Genomic DNA, 20,256 nt, shown 5'->3' on the forward strand with positions numbered 1-20,256 from the left:
TGCTTCTTCAACATAGTGTAGTGCCAATGGGCTGTTTAGTTTTCTACGCTTAGCACGTTATTCTTCATGCCACGTGGGCTTGGCCCTCTGATTGCACTTACGCATACCTACACACCGTGTGTAAGGGGGGCACACATGTAGGAGCCCACCCTCTCACGTGGGGTATCTGCCTTGGCAGCCAGGGTCTTCACTAGCAAAGCCACGTCACCATTCCACTGTTCAATGCTACTTAAATGCTACTTTGGTACAGGTCAAAGTTCCCGATGACAGTCACTAGAACCAGACAGCTGTACATCTTGGGGAATTTTGTCAAAGTTAAAAGCAACTGCTCAGCCTTCTGACCACCTATTACACAGGGACCAGCAAACATTTTTTGACTGCTCAAATAGAAGAAAACCAGAACTCAGGAATGTACAGAACTCAAGTGAAAGACAAGTGATTCATGGGGACAGTCTCTGAAAGAGAAAGGGACAGGTTGCAGGCAGAGCCAGCAGCACCACCTCCATTACAGCAAGACAGTAGGAAGCCAGAAACAAAATCAGCAGTATGTATTTTTACTGGAGAATAAAACTAGAATGTCTATTCTTGGGTGGTGGTGCACGCGTGCTCACACACGCACACAGAAGCTCAAGGGAGCCTCCTGCCTCAGGCTTCTTCAAGAGTAATTCTAAGCCTCCACCCTTCTTAAACAGAAAATCAGCAAAGGCCCATCGTGACAAAACCAGAACATAGTATTTGTGCCTTACTTTCAGCTTACTAGACACCTAGTCAATTAAAGAATGACCAAGAGCGAGCAGAGGTAGAGTGCTTGCCAAATAAACTTCAATAAAACCTTTTAAGTAAAGCCCCCACTGATGGCGTGAGGTTGTCACTTCTAACTAAATGCTTTAAACTCTCTGGGTTTTAGTTAAGTAGAGACCAAACAGAAAACTTTCTGAATGTTACTAGACAATTAAGCAAACTTTTATTGAAGCTTACATTGTGGTACAGAAATACATTTCAGCTGATTAAAAGTCCAACACCAACGAAGAGAAATCATGGCACCAAAACTTCCCCGCCTGTAGTTACACCAGATCACTAGTCCACCTACAGGTTTTCTAGGCTTTGTTCCACACAAACCTACGCAATTCTCAACATTAGGATTTTTAATTTTATAAGATGGGGGAATCAGACCTCAGGCTAAAACCTACTGGGTTAGCAAAATCCAGCTTAAATAAGCACTGGTCCTCCAAATAGCAATTCAAAATAAGTGCTGTGCTCATTACAAAAATCAGACTGATAAAGCTGACTGAAAGCTTCCCCAGTGAAGCAGACAATCAACGCCGTGTTGTATAAAGTAAAAATCCAGACAGTGTTCCAACCACTTGATCTCAAACCAAGTAGATTCTATATTTAGAAACACTAAAAAAGTGTTTCGTTATAAATACGGAAGGAACAAAACATCACTGCGTCAGTCCAGAAACTACCAAGAAAACAGTAGAAGGGCAATAAATAGGGAGTTTAGTCCAGTTTGCTCTTTTCTGTTTAAATCCCACAGTATTTGCAAATGCCACTGACATGCGACTCTTGAAAGCCATTTCTAATGCCATTAAATAGATTCAAAATATTGTGCTGGTCCATCCATTCATACATTCCCTGTCTGGCTGAGGAGCCTGGAGAGTCCTCCCTCTGGTCAGCCATTCAACCAGATTCTCCTCTGAATCAAAATCTCCTCTAGAAAAACTGGTGGCGATGGCCGCACTTGCTGAGGTCAGAATGCTTAGGATTAGCTCTCTGCTTTGACATAGTGAAGGCATGGTAGGCACTCCATTAATGCTAATTAAAGTGCACTGTCATTTCCATGAGTTTTCTTTTTTAATGGGTTCTCCTTATTTTCATTTGATACATTCAGTTTTGCCATTCATGTTCCACAGAAGTTCATGCCAATCAGGAAGCCACATTCTTATATCTTAGGGAAAAAAATTAAGCAAGGGACCATCTCCAAACTCATCTGGGGTGTAAGATTTTAATGTAAGCCCACAGTGTAACAGTGTATTGCTTTATCAGGGGTGGTAAGAAAACCATAGGACTATAAATGCAGGAGCAGCTACCAAAACAGTAGAACACAAAAAGCAACTGGAATCATGTTCTTACAAAGACTCGACTTGTGGAAGAAAAACTTTAATTGCCATTGCATAAAACACCTGTATGAAGTAAAAATTGGTTTTGAACAACATTAGTAGAGAATGTGCTCTAGAAAGTGGAGGTAACTGGATGTAAAAACTCTGGCAGCAATTGAATAGAACAGTCGCAGATGGTCAGCTGAGGCCACATCTAATGGGGACGAAAGCCTTGTCTGTGGGGGATTTTAGATGATGCCTGCAGAAATATTACGCTGTGCATAAACCAAATTGAATCATTTTCACAAGTGTCGTAAAGACTCATACAGTCAAAGTTCTTTTCTACATGCACTTCAGTTCCACAGCAAGAGTGGCATAGAACACCTAAACACAGAAGAGAGCATTCATGCAAGATATCTAACTCCTTGATATAATAATGCATACACTTCAAAATGATTACACTATCATTACACCTAGGGCTTTCTGCAACTACAAGGTGGTGGTCACGGTCAGCACGGCCCCCAGGATCAACATCTAGAAAGCAGCCACCACCTCCTGCGTGGCTTCTCTTTTTGCGTTTTTTCTTCTTCATTTTTCTTAATCAACTCTGCTGTTGTTGCTGTTTCTTAGCAAAACTGGTAAAAACAAAATTGTAATCGTTGAACAAAGCACTCTGGCAATCAAGACGTTTAAAACCGTCAATCTTCTGGGGTGAAGAAAGCACTGTGCGACATTTAGAACTCTGGGGAAAAATTGAAACAAGCATCAGTACTTCTGACCACTAGAATATTTTCAGACTAGCGTAAACTGTGCGTTTAGAAAGATTAGCATGGGCATACAATTCTGTTATTGCAGCAGCATTTACTTGTGAGCCACCTGCTATGGGATAAAGCCAAGGGCTCTTAGCAGCTAAGCTCTCTCCAACCCTCACCATGGCAGTTTATTTCATCTTTATTTTCGGTATGGGCTGGGAAGCAGGGTTGTCAATAGGGAGTGTCAGAACAACTCACTAACTGGGTGGCATACAGAACAACAAAGACTGCTAAAAACCTAAATTAGCGTGGGAGGTTTCTCTGCCCAGCAGCCACAGGTGTGGCCCCGTGGCATATAGCTTAGTGTTGAGGTGTGCTGTCACATTGCAACACGTCTGTGGCAAAGCCCATCACTCCCCCTTTGGCTCTTACTTCCTAGCAACCACATTAGTTGGGCCGGAAGTGCTTGCCTAGCATATGCAAAACCTCAGATAGCCAAGAGAAAGACAAAACACAAGTAACAGTAACGGTACCTGATTAACAAACAAGGTGGTCACAAATTTTCCTGGCTTGAAGACTTCCACAACTTTCCTGATCAGGTCGTCATAGGAGGTCTGACTTAGGTTTGTTTCAAAGCTAACATAAGAAAATTCTGGTTCTGGAGTGATGTGAATAGTCCAATATGTTCCCTTAGAGAAAAGTTATTAACAGAATGTTAACATCAATCAAGTTATTAACAGAAAGGAGAAGATACAGATTTTAAATATTTATTCAGACTAACAGCTACTCACATCCGATTTCATTCCATTCATTGAGTAGCCACAAGGATTGAACAGTGTGGCATCAATGACAGAACCTGGTATCAGGTCACGAATTCCACTCTCACGAGTGACATCCTTTGCAGTAACACCATCTTTCATGTAGAACTGGTCCATAACTGCTGGGTCAAGCTCACTCATCAGAATTTCCAGGGTTTGATCTGGCTGATTGATTACTCGGCTCTCTGGGAAATCCAAAGTATACAAGTACCTATATACAAGTAAAACAGGTTTTACTTCAGAGCAAAAGATTACACAGAGAAACCCAGTCTTAAGAAACAAGAGCCCATGGCCCCTCTTCATAATGCCCATACTTAAAAATGCCCACAGCAGCTGCAGTGGCCTATTTAACATCAAGCCAGTCAACGATCAGCCTGTAGTGGGAAGGGGGTGCTTCACGAGCCCCCAATCTTAACAGAAAAGACAGGAACAACTAATGGCTTCTGAAGAGTCCATTTTCTTTAAGTTCTAGGCAAGTTGACAAGACTCTAATGTATAGCTAAATACCCAGGAGTATAGATATGGACAATGAATTGAAGCATGTATGGTGTGTGTGTGTATGTGCGTGCACCTACCTGCCTGCGTGTATGCAGGCATGTATTTATTTATTTCTAGCTAGTGTTTCACTGTGCAGTGATGGATGTCCTGAAATTCACTCTGAGCTAGGCGGTGAGAGGCGGGCAGATCTCTGAGTTCAAGGCCAGCCTGGTCTACAAAGTGAGTTCCAGGACAGTCAGGCCTATACAGAAAAACCTTACTTGAAAAACTAAAAATTACAGTTAAGGGACATGCTAAGTACAGGGCACCACTGAAATACACATCCAGCCTTTTCTACTTTATTGCACTAAGTTGCCTTTACTGGCCTTGTGCCTCTTTCCTCAGCCTCCAGAATAGAGTGGGTTACTAGCTTAAAATACCCTTTTCCCCTTAAAAACTCCACATAGGCAGCAAAGCCAAACCAAAATCAACACTACATACCAACAGTCAGAATTCATACGTCCCATACAATATGCTGCTCCATCTGTAAGGAAAGAGTTGTTTTTTTTAAAAAAAAAAAAAAATCACTTAATTGGATGACCTACCAGTCACTTATAACAGTATTACATACCACTTATCAAAAATGTCACCAGAAGAGAAATTCCAGTGGATTTTATAAGGAAAAACCATCTCCTTTGCTGTCTTTTTTAAAAAATATGTTCATGTGTGTGAGTTTGCAGGTAACACATAGGTGTTTTGTGCCCACAGGTCAGAAGATGGCAGATCCAATACCAGGTTGGCACCAGGAACCAAACCTAGGTTCTTCCTTTGCAAGGGCAACAAGTGCTTCAGTCATCACTCTAGCATCTATCTCCCCTTTGCGCTAGGAGGCTGCCACTGGTGCTTGTGAAGCTGTATATGGACCCTAATGATTGAGAAAACCATTAAAACTCCCCCGGGGTATGGAATCTATCACTTTTCTTCCTAAGCTACTTTCCTTACATAGTCTTCCCAAAGTGCTTCAGGACTTTCCGAGGCCCAGTAAACCAACTGGGAAAGGGCACCAAGCGAATCCCCACCCCTCCGGCAGCAGGCAGGGTTTGATGTCACACATTCCTGCCAGGGTCTGAAATCTTATTTCTTTCTGTAGTGTTGAAGATCAAATCCAGGGCCTCGTGCATGCTACAAACGCATGTCTGTGTGTTCACCACTATCTGTGAGCTCTGCACACTGAGTCTGCAGAACAGGCTAAGAGCCATAGGGACCCCCCAGGCTCTGCCTCCCTGGCACCAGCTTACAACTCCCCTGCTCCCACACCTGGCTGCCTTTGCTTTTATTTTAAATGTAGGCAATGAAGATCAAATTTGGATCCTGGTGTAGCAAGGAGTAACTTACATCTACTTGAGTTACCTCCCCAGTAATTATTTTTGGGACAAGTCCTCACTATCTGGCCCACATTGGCCCTGAATGCTTAACTTCAAGGGTCCCTTCAGTCTACTTAGTCACCATGACTACAGTGCATGCCCTACTGCCTCACTTGCCAAAACACTGTCCACATTAGTATTTTTACAAGCACATAATATGATTTGTGCTGTTTTACCCACAGAACTAAAATGTCTGAAATCTTTATAGCATCCAGGTAAGCAGAAAACAGAGTAACAAAAACAAAAACCCACACCATCCAAAAGTGTAAGCAATCCCCGGAGTGCCAGGCCAGAACCGGACATGAAATCCATCTCAGAAATTGTAACAAATACAAGCATCCACCCATCTCTAAATAACAAGATTAAACTCTAGGTTTACTTACTTGGGAAAATTGCATTAAGAAACTCGATTTCTTCCTGGAAATTCCGGTGTGGGTACCCTTGGTGAGAAGGCTTCATGAAATTCTTGCGAGAATAAAAGAAGCTCTTAAAAAAGAGAGAGATAGAGAACTTTAAGATTAAAGTTTGATCCCCACGTTCACATGGAAGCTCACAAATCCACTTAAACTGCAGCCCAGGGATCTGATGCCCTATTCCATCCACATGGGCACTACATACATGCATATGTACATAACACTCAGACACATACATAATGAAACAAACAGGGTCTCACTATTTACACCAGTCTTGTTCCTCGGACTCCCCAAACCAAAGCCCTGGGATTGCAGTGTCAGCCACCAAAGGCAGCCTGGAGCAGTGGTTTCTATGCAAGAAGCAAACACTACGGGACAACACAGATACTATATTGTGTATGCATGTGTGCCCCATATGTGTGTGTGTGTGTGTGTGTGTGTGTGTGTGTGTGTAAATCAGACAACTTGAGTCACTTCTCCCCCCTACCCTGTGGTGGGCTCTGGGGATGTCAAGCTTGCACTGCAAGTGTTTTTCAATAGTCAACAACACAATTAAGGTTCCTGAGTTTTAAATTCTCACAAGGACAGTGGAATAATTATCAACCCCCACTAGTGTGGGCATGGTGGCTCACAGCTCTCAGCACTAAGGACACTAAAATAAGATCGTGAATGAGAGGGCAGCCAGAGCTCCAAAAGCCAGACCCTTCTTCCCACCCACAAAGCAGGCTGGGTATGGTAATATGCACCTGTAATTCCAGAACTCTGGAAGAAAAGGCAATGATTGAGTTTGAGGCAAGCCTGGTGCATGACAACATCCCATATACAAAACAAAAACCCCAAAGCCCCCCCAAGACAGCATTAACAAGGCAGGCAGCAGTTTTTGTGAGAGCATTTAACCAGCATGTGTAGAACCTCTGGGTTCAATCCCAACCACAGGGTCAAAAAACAAATTCTGAGATTTTAGTGACAAATGTTTTGAGGCAAAACATTTAAAATCCAACCAGAGCAGACACTACTTATCAGTTTTACACAATGAGGACTTACTTGAATTGAGTCAAACCCACTGTAATCCCTAGCAAGCTTCAACAGGGGAACCAGTGCTTTCAGTAAGAGGGTGGTACCACATGTCTTCAAAATGAAACGTCTCTTGGAGACAAACATGCTACTCTCACTGCAACAGAAAGGCACAAGGTCATCAGCACCTCATCACAGGTCAGCTATTAGTGGTCAATATCTTTACCACCGTTGAATGTATTTTATGGATTTATAAACCAAAACCAAACTACAACATTATTAGAAAAACAATTGGCTTTATACGCTTCTACAGCCGTGATGCCTTCCTTAATATCCCTGTCACTATTCTACACACACATATAGGTACACAGCGATTGGCTAGGTTCTGAATATGTGCAATTGCGTGCATTTCACCTCAAGATTGTATAATCTTGATTAAGTAGTATATATTCCATGTCCATCCATTTTCCTGCAATTTTTCTTTAGAGTAAATCATGTTGAGTTTTGTATAACATTCGTACTTATGTCTGAACAGCAATACAGCTGGTATGTATAATTATGTGCCCATTGCTAGGTACTAAACACACACTTGGTCATCACTGTTCACAGGTTTTGTTTTTTAATTGCTTTAAGTAGATAAAAAGATTCATAAGGAAATCAATGCTTTTACATATTTTATCTACTTGGCATAGTTCACAAGTTAGCAATTTGATAAACATTTGCCTATGCCAAACACACTTAGTTTAAAACAAAAAAACAAACAACGGATATAACCCAAGGCTAAGGCTCACAGTATAAACTAAGCACTGGAAACATTTATTGATTAAACTGACTTCACACCTAATTTTAAAAGGTTAAATGGTTTTTGTATACTAATATAGCAACCTGATTGTAATGGAGCAAAAGTTTACACCTTGCCAGAAATCAGGCAGAAATCAGTGGGAATGGGGTAGATATTAGATACAATGTTTACCCTTCATTTTGCTGCTAACTACCTGGAAACGTGGCAACCCACCCCCCTCACAGAACTGTTAGGCAAGACTTAAAACAAAAGACTACCTAGAACCCAAGTCACACTTCATACTGGTTTCCTGTGGGAAGAGCATGGTATCTGACGGAGGCACGGCCACTCGGCAGAACACTTCACCTCTGGGCGCTCACCTGAGTACATACGCTTCCTGCTTGTCAGTCTTTGTCACACTTATGATTGAGCACTGCACATCCTTCAGAAGGACATCCCACTCGGATCTGCCATCCAACACAAATACGGTTATTAAAGCAGTTTCTACCACACTTTATCCTTCCAGAAAACTTACCCCCATGCTAGAGATCAAAAGCCCCAGTCCAAGTGATAGGCAGGCACTCTATCCCTGAGTTATATTTCTAGTCTATTAAGACAGATACAATGTGACACAGTAACTGAGACCATTTAACTCACTTGTTTGCTCTGAGACAGGACTGCACTGGGTATGTATTATGTACACAGGCTAGCTTCCAACTCAAGATGTCTCCACCTGACTACCGAGCACTGTGACTTAAAAAGGTGCCTCCACACTGGCCATTTCCCTCACTAATAAAATCTCATTGTATATGTATGGGATGTTCTGCCTGCATGTATCCATGACAACGTGCATGCAGTGCCCATTGTGGCCTACAGGGTGTGAGATCCTTAGGAACTGAAGCTACAGATGGTTGTGGGCTGCCACACGGCTGCTGGGACTCCAACCTGGGTCCTCCCGACCAGTAGTCATTGCTCTTTACCAGGGAGCAATTTCTCTAATCTCTCCATCTACTACTGGCGTTGAACTCAAGAGGTCCACCTGCCTCTACCCCGCATGCTGGGATTCAAGGCATGCATCATCGTGCTGTGCCCACAGGCACAGAATTGTGCTGCCTCTATTTAACGCCTTTTCTTGAGCTCCTGGCTGTAAGTGTATGAGCTTTCATAATCACTTGGCTGGTAAGTCTAACTACTTAACTTGAGGGAGGAAGAAGCATGCTGGGTTGCTAAGATGGAGGAAACACAATAAAGTTGTCTCTTAGGACTGAACAGTATAGGCAAAGCCAGGCACTGTACTCAGTGCCGGTGAATATGCTTCTAGGCTAAGGCAGTGACAGACAGGCCGGCACCAACCACAAGCGGAGACTCAGTATCCACCTAGCATACACAAGGCTGAGCTCCAACCCCAGCTCCCCACAAAGTAAAAATGAGCAGCAACTACAGAGAACTGTATAGAAAGCTGCGCGCGCGCGCGCGCGCGCACACACACACACACACACACACACACCAAAGCAAGATTTAGAAGTACACTGTATCCCAGTATGACTTTTAGTAGCATAGAAAAAGAAAATCCCACCAAGTGCTATAAATACAGGAACCAAGGGCATGTTAGCATTACTTAGTCGTAAACTGTTACCATTCCACCCAAACCAAGCCCACACAGCTAAAAAGGTACAAAAGGCTTGGGGTTTGATTCCCAGCACCCACAACTGAGACCCTTTAACTGGAATTTCAGTTTCAGTGGTACACAAATATATGTACACAGGCAGAACACTCATATTACCCTTGAAACACCTTGAAGGTTGTTGATAAGGGCTGAAGGAAAGGGTTGCTTATGTCTAACAAGTACAGGTACACTACCCAAGGACTGAGAGCATATCTGGAAATATTAAACATACACCAAACACGCTGGGGGTGGGGGTGGCACACGCCTGTAATCCCAGCACTCTGGGAGGCAGAGGCAGGCAGATTTCGGGGTTCTGGGTTCGAGGCTAGCCGGGTCTACAGAGTGAGTTCCAGGACAGCCAGGGCCATACAGAGAAACCCTGTCTTGAAAAAAATAAAAAACTAAAAGACAAACAAAAAAATCCATACACCAAACACATTTATTTCTTGCTCTACCACATCATTAGTCTTTATCGTCTTTATATTTTGCATAAGTAAAAGCTACAGACATTTATACAAAGCCCACAAGAAATCAGAGCAGTACTAGTAGGCAAATAGTGAAATCAAAGACAAGAGTAGAGTTACACTTCAGTCACCTGAAAGGCTGATGAAAAAAAAAAATGATGGCACACAGACTGCCAGTTCCAGCTGAATAGAGACTTGTCCATAGATTTTAATCTGTAAATTTAAGTGGTTACATTACATATGGTTTCAAAGTTCAGTTTACTTAGTCACTGTTTAAAATTCAACCAAAGCTACTAAATTAGTGAGCACGAAGGCAGCCTGAGGTCTGTCTGAGTCAGATCACATTCAGTCACCTAAGCCAAGGCAGTTCAAAGTAATCGAATGGATGGTACTATGGCTGCTTATGGGACATCAGATGCTCTCTTCTGGCCTCCAAGGGCATCTGCATGCATGCACACAAACGTCTAAACCAAACTTGTCCCCAATTTATCTGTCCTATTTTCTCTATTACTGCTAGTATGCTCAGTGTCTGCTTCTTAAAGAGACAATCTGGGGTCAACAAGATGACTCAGTGGTAATCATAGCACCTGAGTTTGACCCCAGAACCAAAGGAGAGAGATGGAAAGAACCGAGGAGTTCTGCTAAGCGTCCTCTGCCCTACAGGAGGGCGCACTTGTATATGTGCAGCAGCACAATAGTGGGAGCTTCAACTTCCTTAAGATCCACTGCCCGAGTGGGCTCTAGGATTAAGGGCGGAATCCCCATGAGGAACTTGTGTGGGTCAGAAGACAACTCTTGGGAAGTGTTTCCTTCAACTTTTATGTGGGTGTATTTGGGGGATGGAACTTAGTTTTTTAGGCTTGTTACCCCGGGCTCTTGCCAGACTAACAAAACTCAGCAACAAACCAGTGAGAATCTGTGCATAGTGCTCTAGTGTTTGCAAGGCCCTGACCAGCCTGGATCTTGCTTATGCAGACAAGGCTAACTTCAATCTCCCTGCCTCTGCATCACAGATTGCAGGGATTAAGAGCTTGTGCCATAATGCGCAGCCAGCAACGCATTCTTAAAAGTCCTTCATACTAAGGCCTCTAATGCACACCTGAGCAGTCTTGGTGGATTAGTCTCATTTCCTAGTTCTACCCTAATAAGGCTTCTTTTCTCAGCAGATCTGCTTACACGGGCACCCACGAGGTGCTCAGAACCACGCCCCAACCACAGATGGGGAACATTCTGTTGTGTGCCTAGACAACTATCCAGTTATTTATTTTAATTTTTTTGTTCAGGATCTTAGTATGTAGCACCTGACTGGCTTGAAACTCACTTGTAGACCAGCATGGCCTCTGCTTCCCCAGTGCCAAGATTAAGGGTGTGTGTGCCACCAGTTCCTAACAACCTACCTCCCCATTAGATTTGAAGTTTGGGGGTTATCACAAAACTGCTATTAAAATTTAAGTCGTTATTACTAATTAGATCTTAAAACTATCAGGCCTGGTAACCTTGTTTAAGGCATTCCCCTGCTTCTTGTGAAGATGTGAAAGCAATCACTATTTCTAAAGTTACCCTTTAGAGGCAGGCAGATTTCTGAGTTCAAGGACAGCCTGGTCTACAAAGTGGGTTTCGGGACAGCTAGGGCTACACAGAGAAACCCTGTCTCTAAAAAGAAAAACAAAAAAACAAAAAAACCAACAACAACAACAAAAAAAGAAGTTTAAAGTTACCCTTTAACTCTATAGGCTCGTGTGGAATATGCTTAAAAAATAGACAGCTTCTTTAACTGTCCATCTGTCTTCTAACCTCAGCTTTTAGTCTGTTCACATTTTGGCAGTTAAAGAGAGCAGTATTTTTCAGCAATGACATGTAAGGTCTTTTTCATTGATTATCAAATATTTATTACTCAATACAAGAAAGTTAATGAGTTCCAAGCCCAGCCTGGTCTACAGTGAGTTCCAGGCCAGTCAAGACTACACAGAAAAACTGTCTCAAAACAAAACTTTTTGCTTAACTACATAAAATTGCTTCTTGACAGCTTTAATACCTAGCATTTTATATTACTGTTATTTTCCCCAGCCTTGGCCTAAAAAACAAAAAATCAGTTTCTGGTTACACAGACAAAGTAAGGAGGCCTTCAAACATTTAATGAAAGCACAGCAGCAGCACAGCAGCAAGTGTATGAGGTTGGCCAGGGCTACACAGAGAAACCCTGTGTAGGAAAACCGTCCACCTTTAAATAAAAAAAAAAAAAAAGGCCCATCTTTCCTCTACTCAGGAGCCACTTTAACCAAAAGTTAATATATTTTAGCATTAATATATATTATTTTAGCCTATGGGTGTTTTGCCTACAAGTATGTGGTATGTGCCCCACAGGTGTGCAGGGTCCCCAGGAGGAGTCAGAGGGCGTGAGATCCCCCGGAGTTACAGATGGTTGAGCTGCTAGGTGGGTGCTGGGAATTAAATCTGGGTCTCCTGGATAACTATCCAGTGCTCTTAACCTCTTCTGGAATCCCACTCTGGCATTTCCAATTACGTTGAGAACGGAAATCTCTTTATTAACGAGAAATATGTAAGACCATTTCAACTTCCAAATGTTTTCGTAATTTCAGACCGTACCAAGATTTTCTAAGAAATAATCCTGGAAGCACTAGCTTTTTGAGACGCCTATCACAATCAGCTTTTCCATTTGTACAAGGAGTCCGCTTCTCTAAGCTTACTATGAGAAGACGTGAGAGAAGTGTTTGCAACCGAAAATGGCACGCTCTTCACCATGAGGATCGAACACCGAGATCTTAGCACTTCGGGTACATTTTTATCCCCCTACAATAGAAACGTTTGCAGCAACTAGTAGGAACTGCGTTTCCCAGTGTGCCTTAAAGTGTCGACAGCACGTGGCCGCCGGGATTCTCTTCTCGCTTTTTGTCAGAGGACGGTTGCACCGCGCAGCCAACATTCCTAAAACGCCGATTGGTCCACACCCTGGGGCCAGGCTCCGGAGGGGCCCAGGAGCTCATTGGTCCGCCTCTCAATGAACCGGACCACGCCGGTTCCTCCGCCACTCTTAGTCGCATTAGTGCGCCTTGGAGGACCGCGGAGCCGGCTTACCGGCCGCCAAAGCCGGAGGTTGGCGTCACCGCCGCCCGGTCCATGCATCCTCAGTGTCACCCGCGCTTCTATGCTCGATTCTCACAGCGAGGTCACCCACAACTCTCCGCACCACCTCCCGTGTCGGGTGTGACCGCCCGGGTGTGAGCGGGAGGGAGGCCCCAGGTTTCCCTTGCTCGCAGCTTAAGCCACTAAATAAACAGATCTCGGGGCTGCCCGGCTTGTACCCCGGGAGAGCAGGCAAGCCCTCCGACACCCCGCCGCGCTCTCCCGAACCTCGCCTCCCTAACAGGTTACACTGCCCAAGGTCAGGCGCCTCCGGGGCAAAGCCCGCGGAGGGTCCCGAGGCGCTCGGGTGCAGGGCACGTCGGGGCGTCGCCGGGGCCCGGCACTGCGACACGGCCGCTCCCGCCCAATCCCGCCACCCGAGCGAGCGCCACGCGCGGCCGCCCACCCCGCGGCGGGAGGCCTGTTCGTCGCCCCGCGGCCCAGGCCTGCCCTGCCAGCCCCTCACCCGCACGGGCACGCCGGGGCCGGCCACACCTGCCGGAGGGCCGCGAGCCCCCCGCCGGAGCCCGTCTGCCCAACCCCGCCGTCCGCCGGGGACGTTACCTGAGCACGCGGCCGCGCCGGCCTCCTCCCCTCCCCCAGGCGCAGGCGGCCCCGCAACGGCGGCGGGAGAAGCCAGTTCCCGCCCGCCAACCTGGCCCCACCTGAGGCCGCGACTCGTGCCTCGCAGGCGGCGGCGAGCCACCCTCAGGCCCCGGCACCCACCTTGGGATGGTACGAAGATCCCCAGATCCCTGGCTTGCGTCGGACTGCTGTCTGGAAAACCAGACCTCCAGCAGTTTCTCGGTCCCTTCGAAAAAATGTGCAGCTTCCATCACCGTGAGACTAGCGAACAACCAACAACCACAGAAAATCAACTAAATTAAATCTCTTCTCCCGCCGCTCCTGCCGCCGCTGCGGATTGTTCCAGCTGTGTTACTAAAGTTCAGGTTCCTTTTTTTTTTTTTTTGCTATAATTTTATATTAACTTTTTTTAAAAAAAAGGACTAATAAAATTTTCCCGGCTATTTTCGTGAGCGAAAGTTGAACGTGAGTCTGTTGGAAATAGAGGCAGATACAGTTCAGTCTCTGGTAGTCCGCTGCTTCCCCGTTAGAGAGAGTTGAGCGAGCGCTAGCTAATGTCGCCGGCCATACTGTGTAAGCGAGGGTTCTCCGTGAGCGCAGACCTTATATAAGCATCCTCCCCGCCAGGCCAGGAAGTGACGAAATCGCCCCGCCCTCGGGGCCTCATAGGGAGGCCTTCGTGCCAGTCAAACGTCGCTGAACGCCGGCTGGCTGGCGGCGGGCCCACGGGGAGTGCAGGGCACTACCAGCTTGGTTGCAGATGGAGCTGCGGCTGTTCCTTGAGCGGGAGACCGTACTGTTGTCCGGCTGGGGACTTGGGAATCTGGGATTGCTTGTGGAGCTGGTGGGGGGAGCGGGAGATAGGTGAGGCTGTCCCACGCTGCATACAACTGGTTAGCAGAGAACACGAGGGAGTCCCGAGAGGTGTCGCGGGGGCTTGGCGGGGGCGGTGGCCACTGCTGGGTTAGCGTGGTGGCTTTGATCCTTGTGCAGTTCCTCGTTTCAGACGAGGTGGTTTTTGGTTTTCGTTTTTTTGTTTTTTTTTTTTAAACCATTTTTTCACGTGTTTCCTTGAGACGAACGCAATAAAATTCAACGTTTGTCAGTGACGTACGTGTTGCCCGGGGTCGGATTGGAATGCGCTTTAATTCTGCCTGTGCTTTATCTGATGTGGGAATGAAGGCAGCTCTGATGGGTTTACACAATAGCCAGAAGCGTTGCCTTCCTATTTCAAAAGAGAAAAGAGAAAAGCAACGTGGCGCCCAGCCTTGGAGAGCTCTGGCGCTACCTACCCCCCACCGTGTGACTGGCCTCGCTTAGGAGTTGGCTGAGTTCCAGCAACCACCTATAACGCACTCCTTTAGGTCAACTGGTGGATATTTAGTTTGCAAAACTTTCTAGGAATTACCTTTATTAAGTATAATACGAGGTTATTTGATAATATTTTTCTTAGGCTATTTTTAAAGGGGTGAACTAATTGAAACTATTCCTCTCAACCACCAATACCCCGCAAATTTACAAATTTTCCTAAAAATGCCTAAAGGATCTTCACGGGTATATAATAATATGAACGGGTATCATCAAAGAATTTTCACTAATCATAATTTAAAGTATAAATTAGGGGTCAAGTCGAAGTAGGGTTTTTTTTTTAATCTTAAGTAGAAAAAGATGTTAACAAAGTTATTGTTACTTGGAAACATTGGGGGAAAGTCCCCAAGCTCATAAAATTAAAAATTGTAGTCACAAGGCAAAGTGACTTCCTATTATCCTTAGAGAAATCCACTGCAAAAGACACTGTTGAAATTTGCTTTGTACAGATCCTTACAAGAGCATTGATTCACATGCCTCTATGAAATTTGTTGAGAAAGGTGTCTGTGTGGTGCGGTAGATGCATATATTACTTTTGCCACGTTTTTAAAAGCATCCAACTCAAACTAGGGATAAGGACAAAATATAATAAATGCTATTTATTCTATTATAATAGCAATTCAAGGAGGATGTGGTTATACTTGGAATAGAGATTAAAGGAATATTTCCATGTTTTACAAGCTATTCAATTATTTGATGGTTGCTTATTGAAAAGAAGACTCTGCCTACAAACCACCTCAAACACTAATTGTGGTATAAATATAATTTGGCTTGTAATTATTTATAATTAGTTGCTTTTTCAATTACTATTGTGCTTTTTCCAAACCTAATTTAAGTTAACCAAAGTGCCAAGAATCTTGGCAAGGTAAATTATTGTTAGTTAGATACAAACTAACTTAACTAGTGTCAATGAATTGCATTTTTTCTTTGTAGTTTTTCAGCCGTGAGGTGGTGGTACACACCTGCAATCCCAGCACTCTGGGAGGCAGAGGCAGGCAGATTTCTGAGTTCAAGGCCAGCCTGGTCTACAGAGTGAATTCCAGGACAGACAGCCAGGACTATACAGAGAAACCCTGTCTCGAAAAAACGAAATCCAAAAACCAAATAAAAAAAAAAAAATTTAGCAGGCTGAAGGGCTGTCCCATGCCTTTAGTCTCTGTACTCAGGAGGTAGAGGCAGGTGGATCTCTGTGACTTGGAAGGCAGCCTGGTCTACAGAAAAATTATAGGATAACAAGGGCTACACAGAGAAACCCCATCTTGAAAAATTGAAACCCAAATCAACCAAACAAAAAGAAGTGCTTATTTAATGTAGCATTTTGCGTGCATACTCTGCACACATGCACCCCATCAGCTCTTTTTTATTTTTGTCCTAAAGATGAAACCTGAACTATGTAGCCTAGGCTGATAATGAAATGGGGGCTGCTCAGGGTCATAACGACTCATTTTATTTTGTAGACACTCTTGGGACATTGGAGAGAGGCTGGGGATTGAGCCCAGGGTTTCCATGCACTAAACATATACTGTGCCACACTGTGTGTGCATGCGTGTATGTGTGCGTGTCTGTGTGTCTGTGTGTATACATGCACATCCTCACCTTGCATGTGGAAATCAGAGGACAATGTTGGGAACTTGGTCCTCTTCTTTCATCATAGAAGCCCCAGAGATAGAACTGAGGTCATCAGACTTGGTGGCAAGCACCTTTATTTTTATGTTCCCGGCATGCCGGTCCCCAATTTTAAAACTTCTTCCCTAACTCCATCCAGTTCTCCCTTCTGCTGTCAACCATTTTTTTTTTGTTTGTTTTTGTTTTTTCATAAAGCTCCTCGAATAATGGAAAGACACACTTGTGGGCTCTGGACTCTTGCTCCTTCAGCTCCCAGAAATGGAGTTTTAGCCCTAAGGAATGAAATAAAATGGTATTTCTCAAGGCCCACATTTCGTCAAATCTAATGTTTCAGTCTTTGAATAGTTGGTGATGCAGTGCCCTAGGCCCTCCCCCAATACTGCAGACTGAACCTAGAGCTTCAGGGGTGCCAGAGTAGCCCCAGAGCCTTCCTCCAGGAAGCACTCCCCTGGGCTCCTGGGATAACACTTCTCTTCAGCTTTCCGTCAACACTGGATTTTCTTCCCGATGCTACCAGACCACTACGACTTCTGATGACCCGTCCAAATAAACTCCATCCAGATTTCTCTCTCCGGCCCAAGCAATTCCCATCCTTTTAGATCTTTGAAGCAGCCCCCAAAGCTCTCCACACTAGAAAAAAAACAAACCTGTTTCTAGTTGTGGCATGGCTTGTCCTTTAGCATACAACTTTAATCCCTCTGGCTAGAATACAGACGTGCCTTTGCTATACACACCTTTAATCTCAAACAAAAAAGGTAAAATTAATTCATGGAAAGAAGCATCCATGTTTGAAAATGATGTCCAATTGAATGGTAGACAAAGTGAGGGTGAATCAGAACTCTGTGAGTTCAAGGCCAGTCTGGTCTACAGAGCAAATTCCAGGACAGAGAAACCCTGTCTTTAAAATCAACAAAACAAAACAAAACAATAAACAAACAACCTCCCCAACTAAAAACAAAATACATTTAAAAAACCCTTGTTTTTCTCTTTTGCTTTCTTCTTTCCATTCATTCTTCCCCCAGCCCCCCATCCCTTACACTTTTTTTTTTTTTTTTTTTTTTTTTTTTTTTTTTTTGGTTTTTCGAGACAGGGTTTCTCTGTGTATCCCGGCTATCCTGGAACTCACTCTGTAGATCCATCCCTTACACTTTAACCCTCTCCCAAAATCACTAGCGCTCTCTCTCTCTCTCTCTCTCTCTCTCTCTCTCTCTCTCTCTCTCTCTCTTTGAGGCAGGGTTTCTCTGTGTAGCCCTGGCTGTCCTGGAACTCAGTCTGTAGAATTTGTTTCCAGAAGGGGCAGTGCTTTGGGGTAACAGGTTCTGACCTTGGCAGGAGACCCTGCAACCTCTCTCAGCTCATCTTAAGGAAAGCCTTCTGGTAGAGTTCTTTATCTTTTTAGCTTTCCTGAAAGTTGATGAAGCCTGGCAGTGGTGGCGCACGCCTTTAATCCCAGCATTTGGGAGGCAGAGGCAGGCGGTTTTCTTTGTTTTTTCTTTCTTTCTTTTTTTTTTTTTTTGTTTGTTTGTTTGTTTGTTTTAAGAGAGAGATCATTTTAGCGCTTGATTTTGGATTTTGGTTTTTTTTTTGAAACAGGGTTTCTCTGTATAGCCCTGGCTGTCCTGGAACTCACTCTGTAGACCAGGCTAGCCTCGAACTCAGAAATCCGCCTGCCTCTGCCTCCCAGAGTGCTGGGATTACAGGCGTGTGCCACCACTGCCAGGCTATGCAGGGGGATTTCTGAGTTCGAGGCCAGCCTGGTCTACAGAGTGAGTTCCAGGACAGCCAGGGTTATACAGAGAAACCCTGTCTCAAAAATACAAAAACAACAACAACAAAAAAAACAAATCCAAAAAACCAAAAAAAAAAAAAAAAAGTGGTGGTGGTGGTGGTGGTGGTGGTGGTGGTGGTGGTGGTGGTGGTAATGGTCCTCCTCCTCCTCCTCTTCCTCCTCTTCCTCCTTCCTCTTCTCTTCTTTTAAATAGGGCACTAATCCCACTCAGGAGGATCCCACCTTATAAACGTATTTCCTTCCAGAAAGCTATATTTTAATGTCAGCACCCGGGGAGTAGGATTTGAACTTATGAATTCAGAGGGCAGTGACAGAACACCCAGTCCATAGCACAGCCCACGCTGCAGCCTCCATTTCAAGATTCAACTGGGAAAGTGTTTTTCCAAGCTCATGTGATTGTTAGTGGAATTCAGCTCCTAGCTGTGGGATTGAGGGCCTCAGCCACCTTCACAACGGATGTGTAATCTCTTTGTTTAAGATTAGAGCACATTACTTTGAAGGACAATGGATTCGACAGACCCCCCCCCCCCCCCAAGCAAGTGCTCTACCACTGAGCTATATATAACCTGCAGTGTTTCATCCACTTTTAATTTAAAAGAATGATCCAAAGCTGGCTCTTTCCAGTTTGTGAGAGCCAATTTTTACATTCTCAAAAAACTTGGAAGTGGATCGACATCACATTGGTAGCATGAAATTGGCTGCGGTCAAATTATTCACTTCAATGAGATTGGTAAACTCTGCAATCAAGGCTCTTGATACTATCAAGGAGCTGTTTGTTAAATATTTACCAGCTGCACTGGTCAGTTCTAACTTTCGACTCCACACAATCTAGAATCACCAAGGGATTTCACATGAAATTCTCTAGACCGGGTTGGCCTGTGGTTGATTGTTCTGGGTGAAATCGACCCAGGAAGATCCTCTAGGCAAGAAGTCCTGAACAGTATGAGAGAGGCAAGCTAGCAGACACTGGATCCGTGTGTTTCCTCTCTCTGCTTGACGCTAGATGTGATGTTTTAAGTCCCTACCTTAGTGTCCCCAAGATAATGGACTGTAACCTAGAATTGTACCTGAATAAACTCGTTCTTTCCCCCACTGTGCTTTCTACCAGGGAAGTTGTCATATCAACAGACATGGATCTAGGCACCAACATACCACCGTGTTGCAGGCTGTTTGATCACACTGAACCCCAAGATTCGCAGCAAGCAGCAAGTGGCTGGTTTTCCAGAGGAACAGGATTTGATTCCCAGCCCCCACTAGGAAGCCTGTATTCATCAGGGTTCTCTAGAGTCACAGAACTTATGGAATGTCTCTATATATTAAGGGAGATTATTGGAATGACTTACAGGCTACAGTCCAACTAACCCAACAATGGCCAGGTGTGAATGGGAAGTCCAAGAATCTAGGATTTGCTCAGTCCCGTGAGGCTGGGTGTTTAACTGGTCTTCTATATAAGCTGGAATCCTGAAGAAGTAGGTTCCGATAGATGTGCTGGCACGTAAGTGCAAGCCAAATATTTGAAAGTCAGAAAATTATTGCCTATGGATTAAATGCTAAACGTCTTCTTATTTTTTATATTTATTTATTTATTTTTGGTTTTTCGAGACAGGGTTTCTCTGTGTAGCCCTGGCTGTCCTGGAACTCACTCTGCAGACCAGGCTGGCCTTGAACTCAGAAATACCTCTGCCTCTGCCTCCCAAGTGCTGGGATTACAGGCATGTGCCACTACCACCCGCTCCACTTTTTTAAAAATTGTTATTAAAAAAAAAATCCTCAGGTTTCAAGGTGAGGTCATTCCCTACTTCAGCAATGACACAGACCTGGATCTTTGAGGTGTTA

The 20,256-nt window shown here is 44.5% G+C and overlaps 1 protein-coding gene across 1 annotated transcript; it reads right to left on the minus strand.

The window, feature by feature from the left end:
* Positions 1 to 941: 941 nt before the first annotated feature.
* On the minus strand, positions 942 to 14,220 carry Amd1 (adenosylmethionine decarboxylase 1). The gene is made up of 8 exons (XM_052163606.1): positions 13,779 to 14,220; positions 8,159 to 8,245; positions 7,028 to 7,154; positions 5,954 to 6,056; positions 4,648 to 4,690; positions 3,643 to 3,880; positions 3,385 to 3,540; positions 942 to 2,841 (listed from the first exon to the last, which is right to left on the minus strand). The coding sequence occupies exons 1-8, from the start codon at positions 13,886 to 13,888 to the stop codon at positions 2,701 to 2,703; spliced, it is 1,005 nt and encodes a 334-aa protein (XP_052019566.1). The 5' UTR covers positions 13,889 to 14,220; the 3' UTR covers positions 942 to 2,700.
* Between the last annotated feature and the right edge of the window lie 6,036 nt (positions 14,221 to 20,256).

Source organism: Apodemus sylvaticus, chromosome 19, assembly GCF_947179515.1.
Source record: "Apodemus sylvaticus chromosome 19, mApoSyl1.1, whole genome shotgun sequence".
Taxonomy (NCBI): domain Eukaryota; kingdom Metazoa; phylum Chordata; class Mammalia; order Rodentia; family Muridae; genus Apodemus; species Apodemus sylvaticus.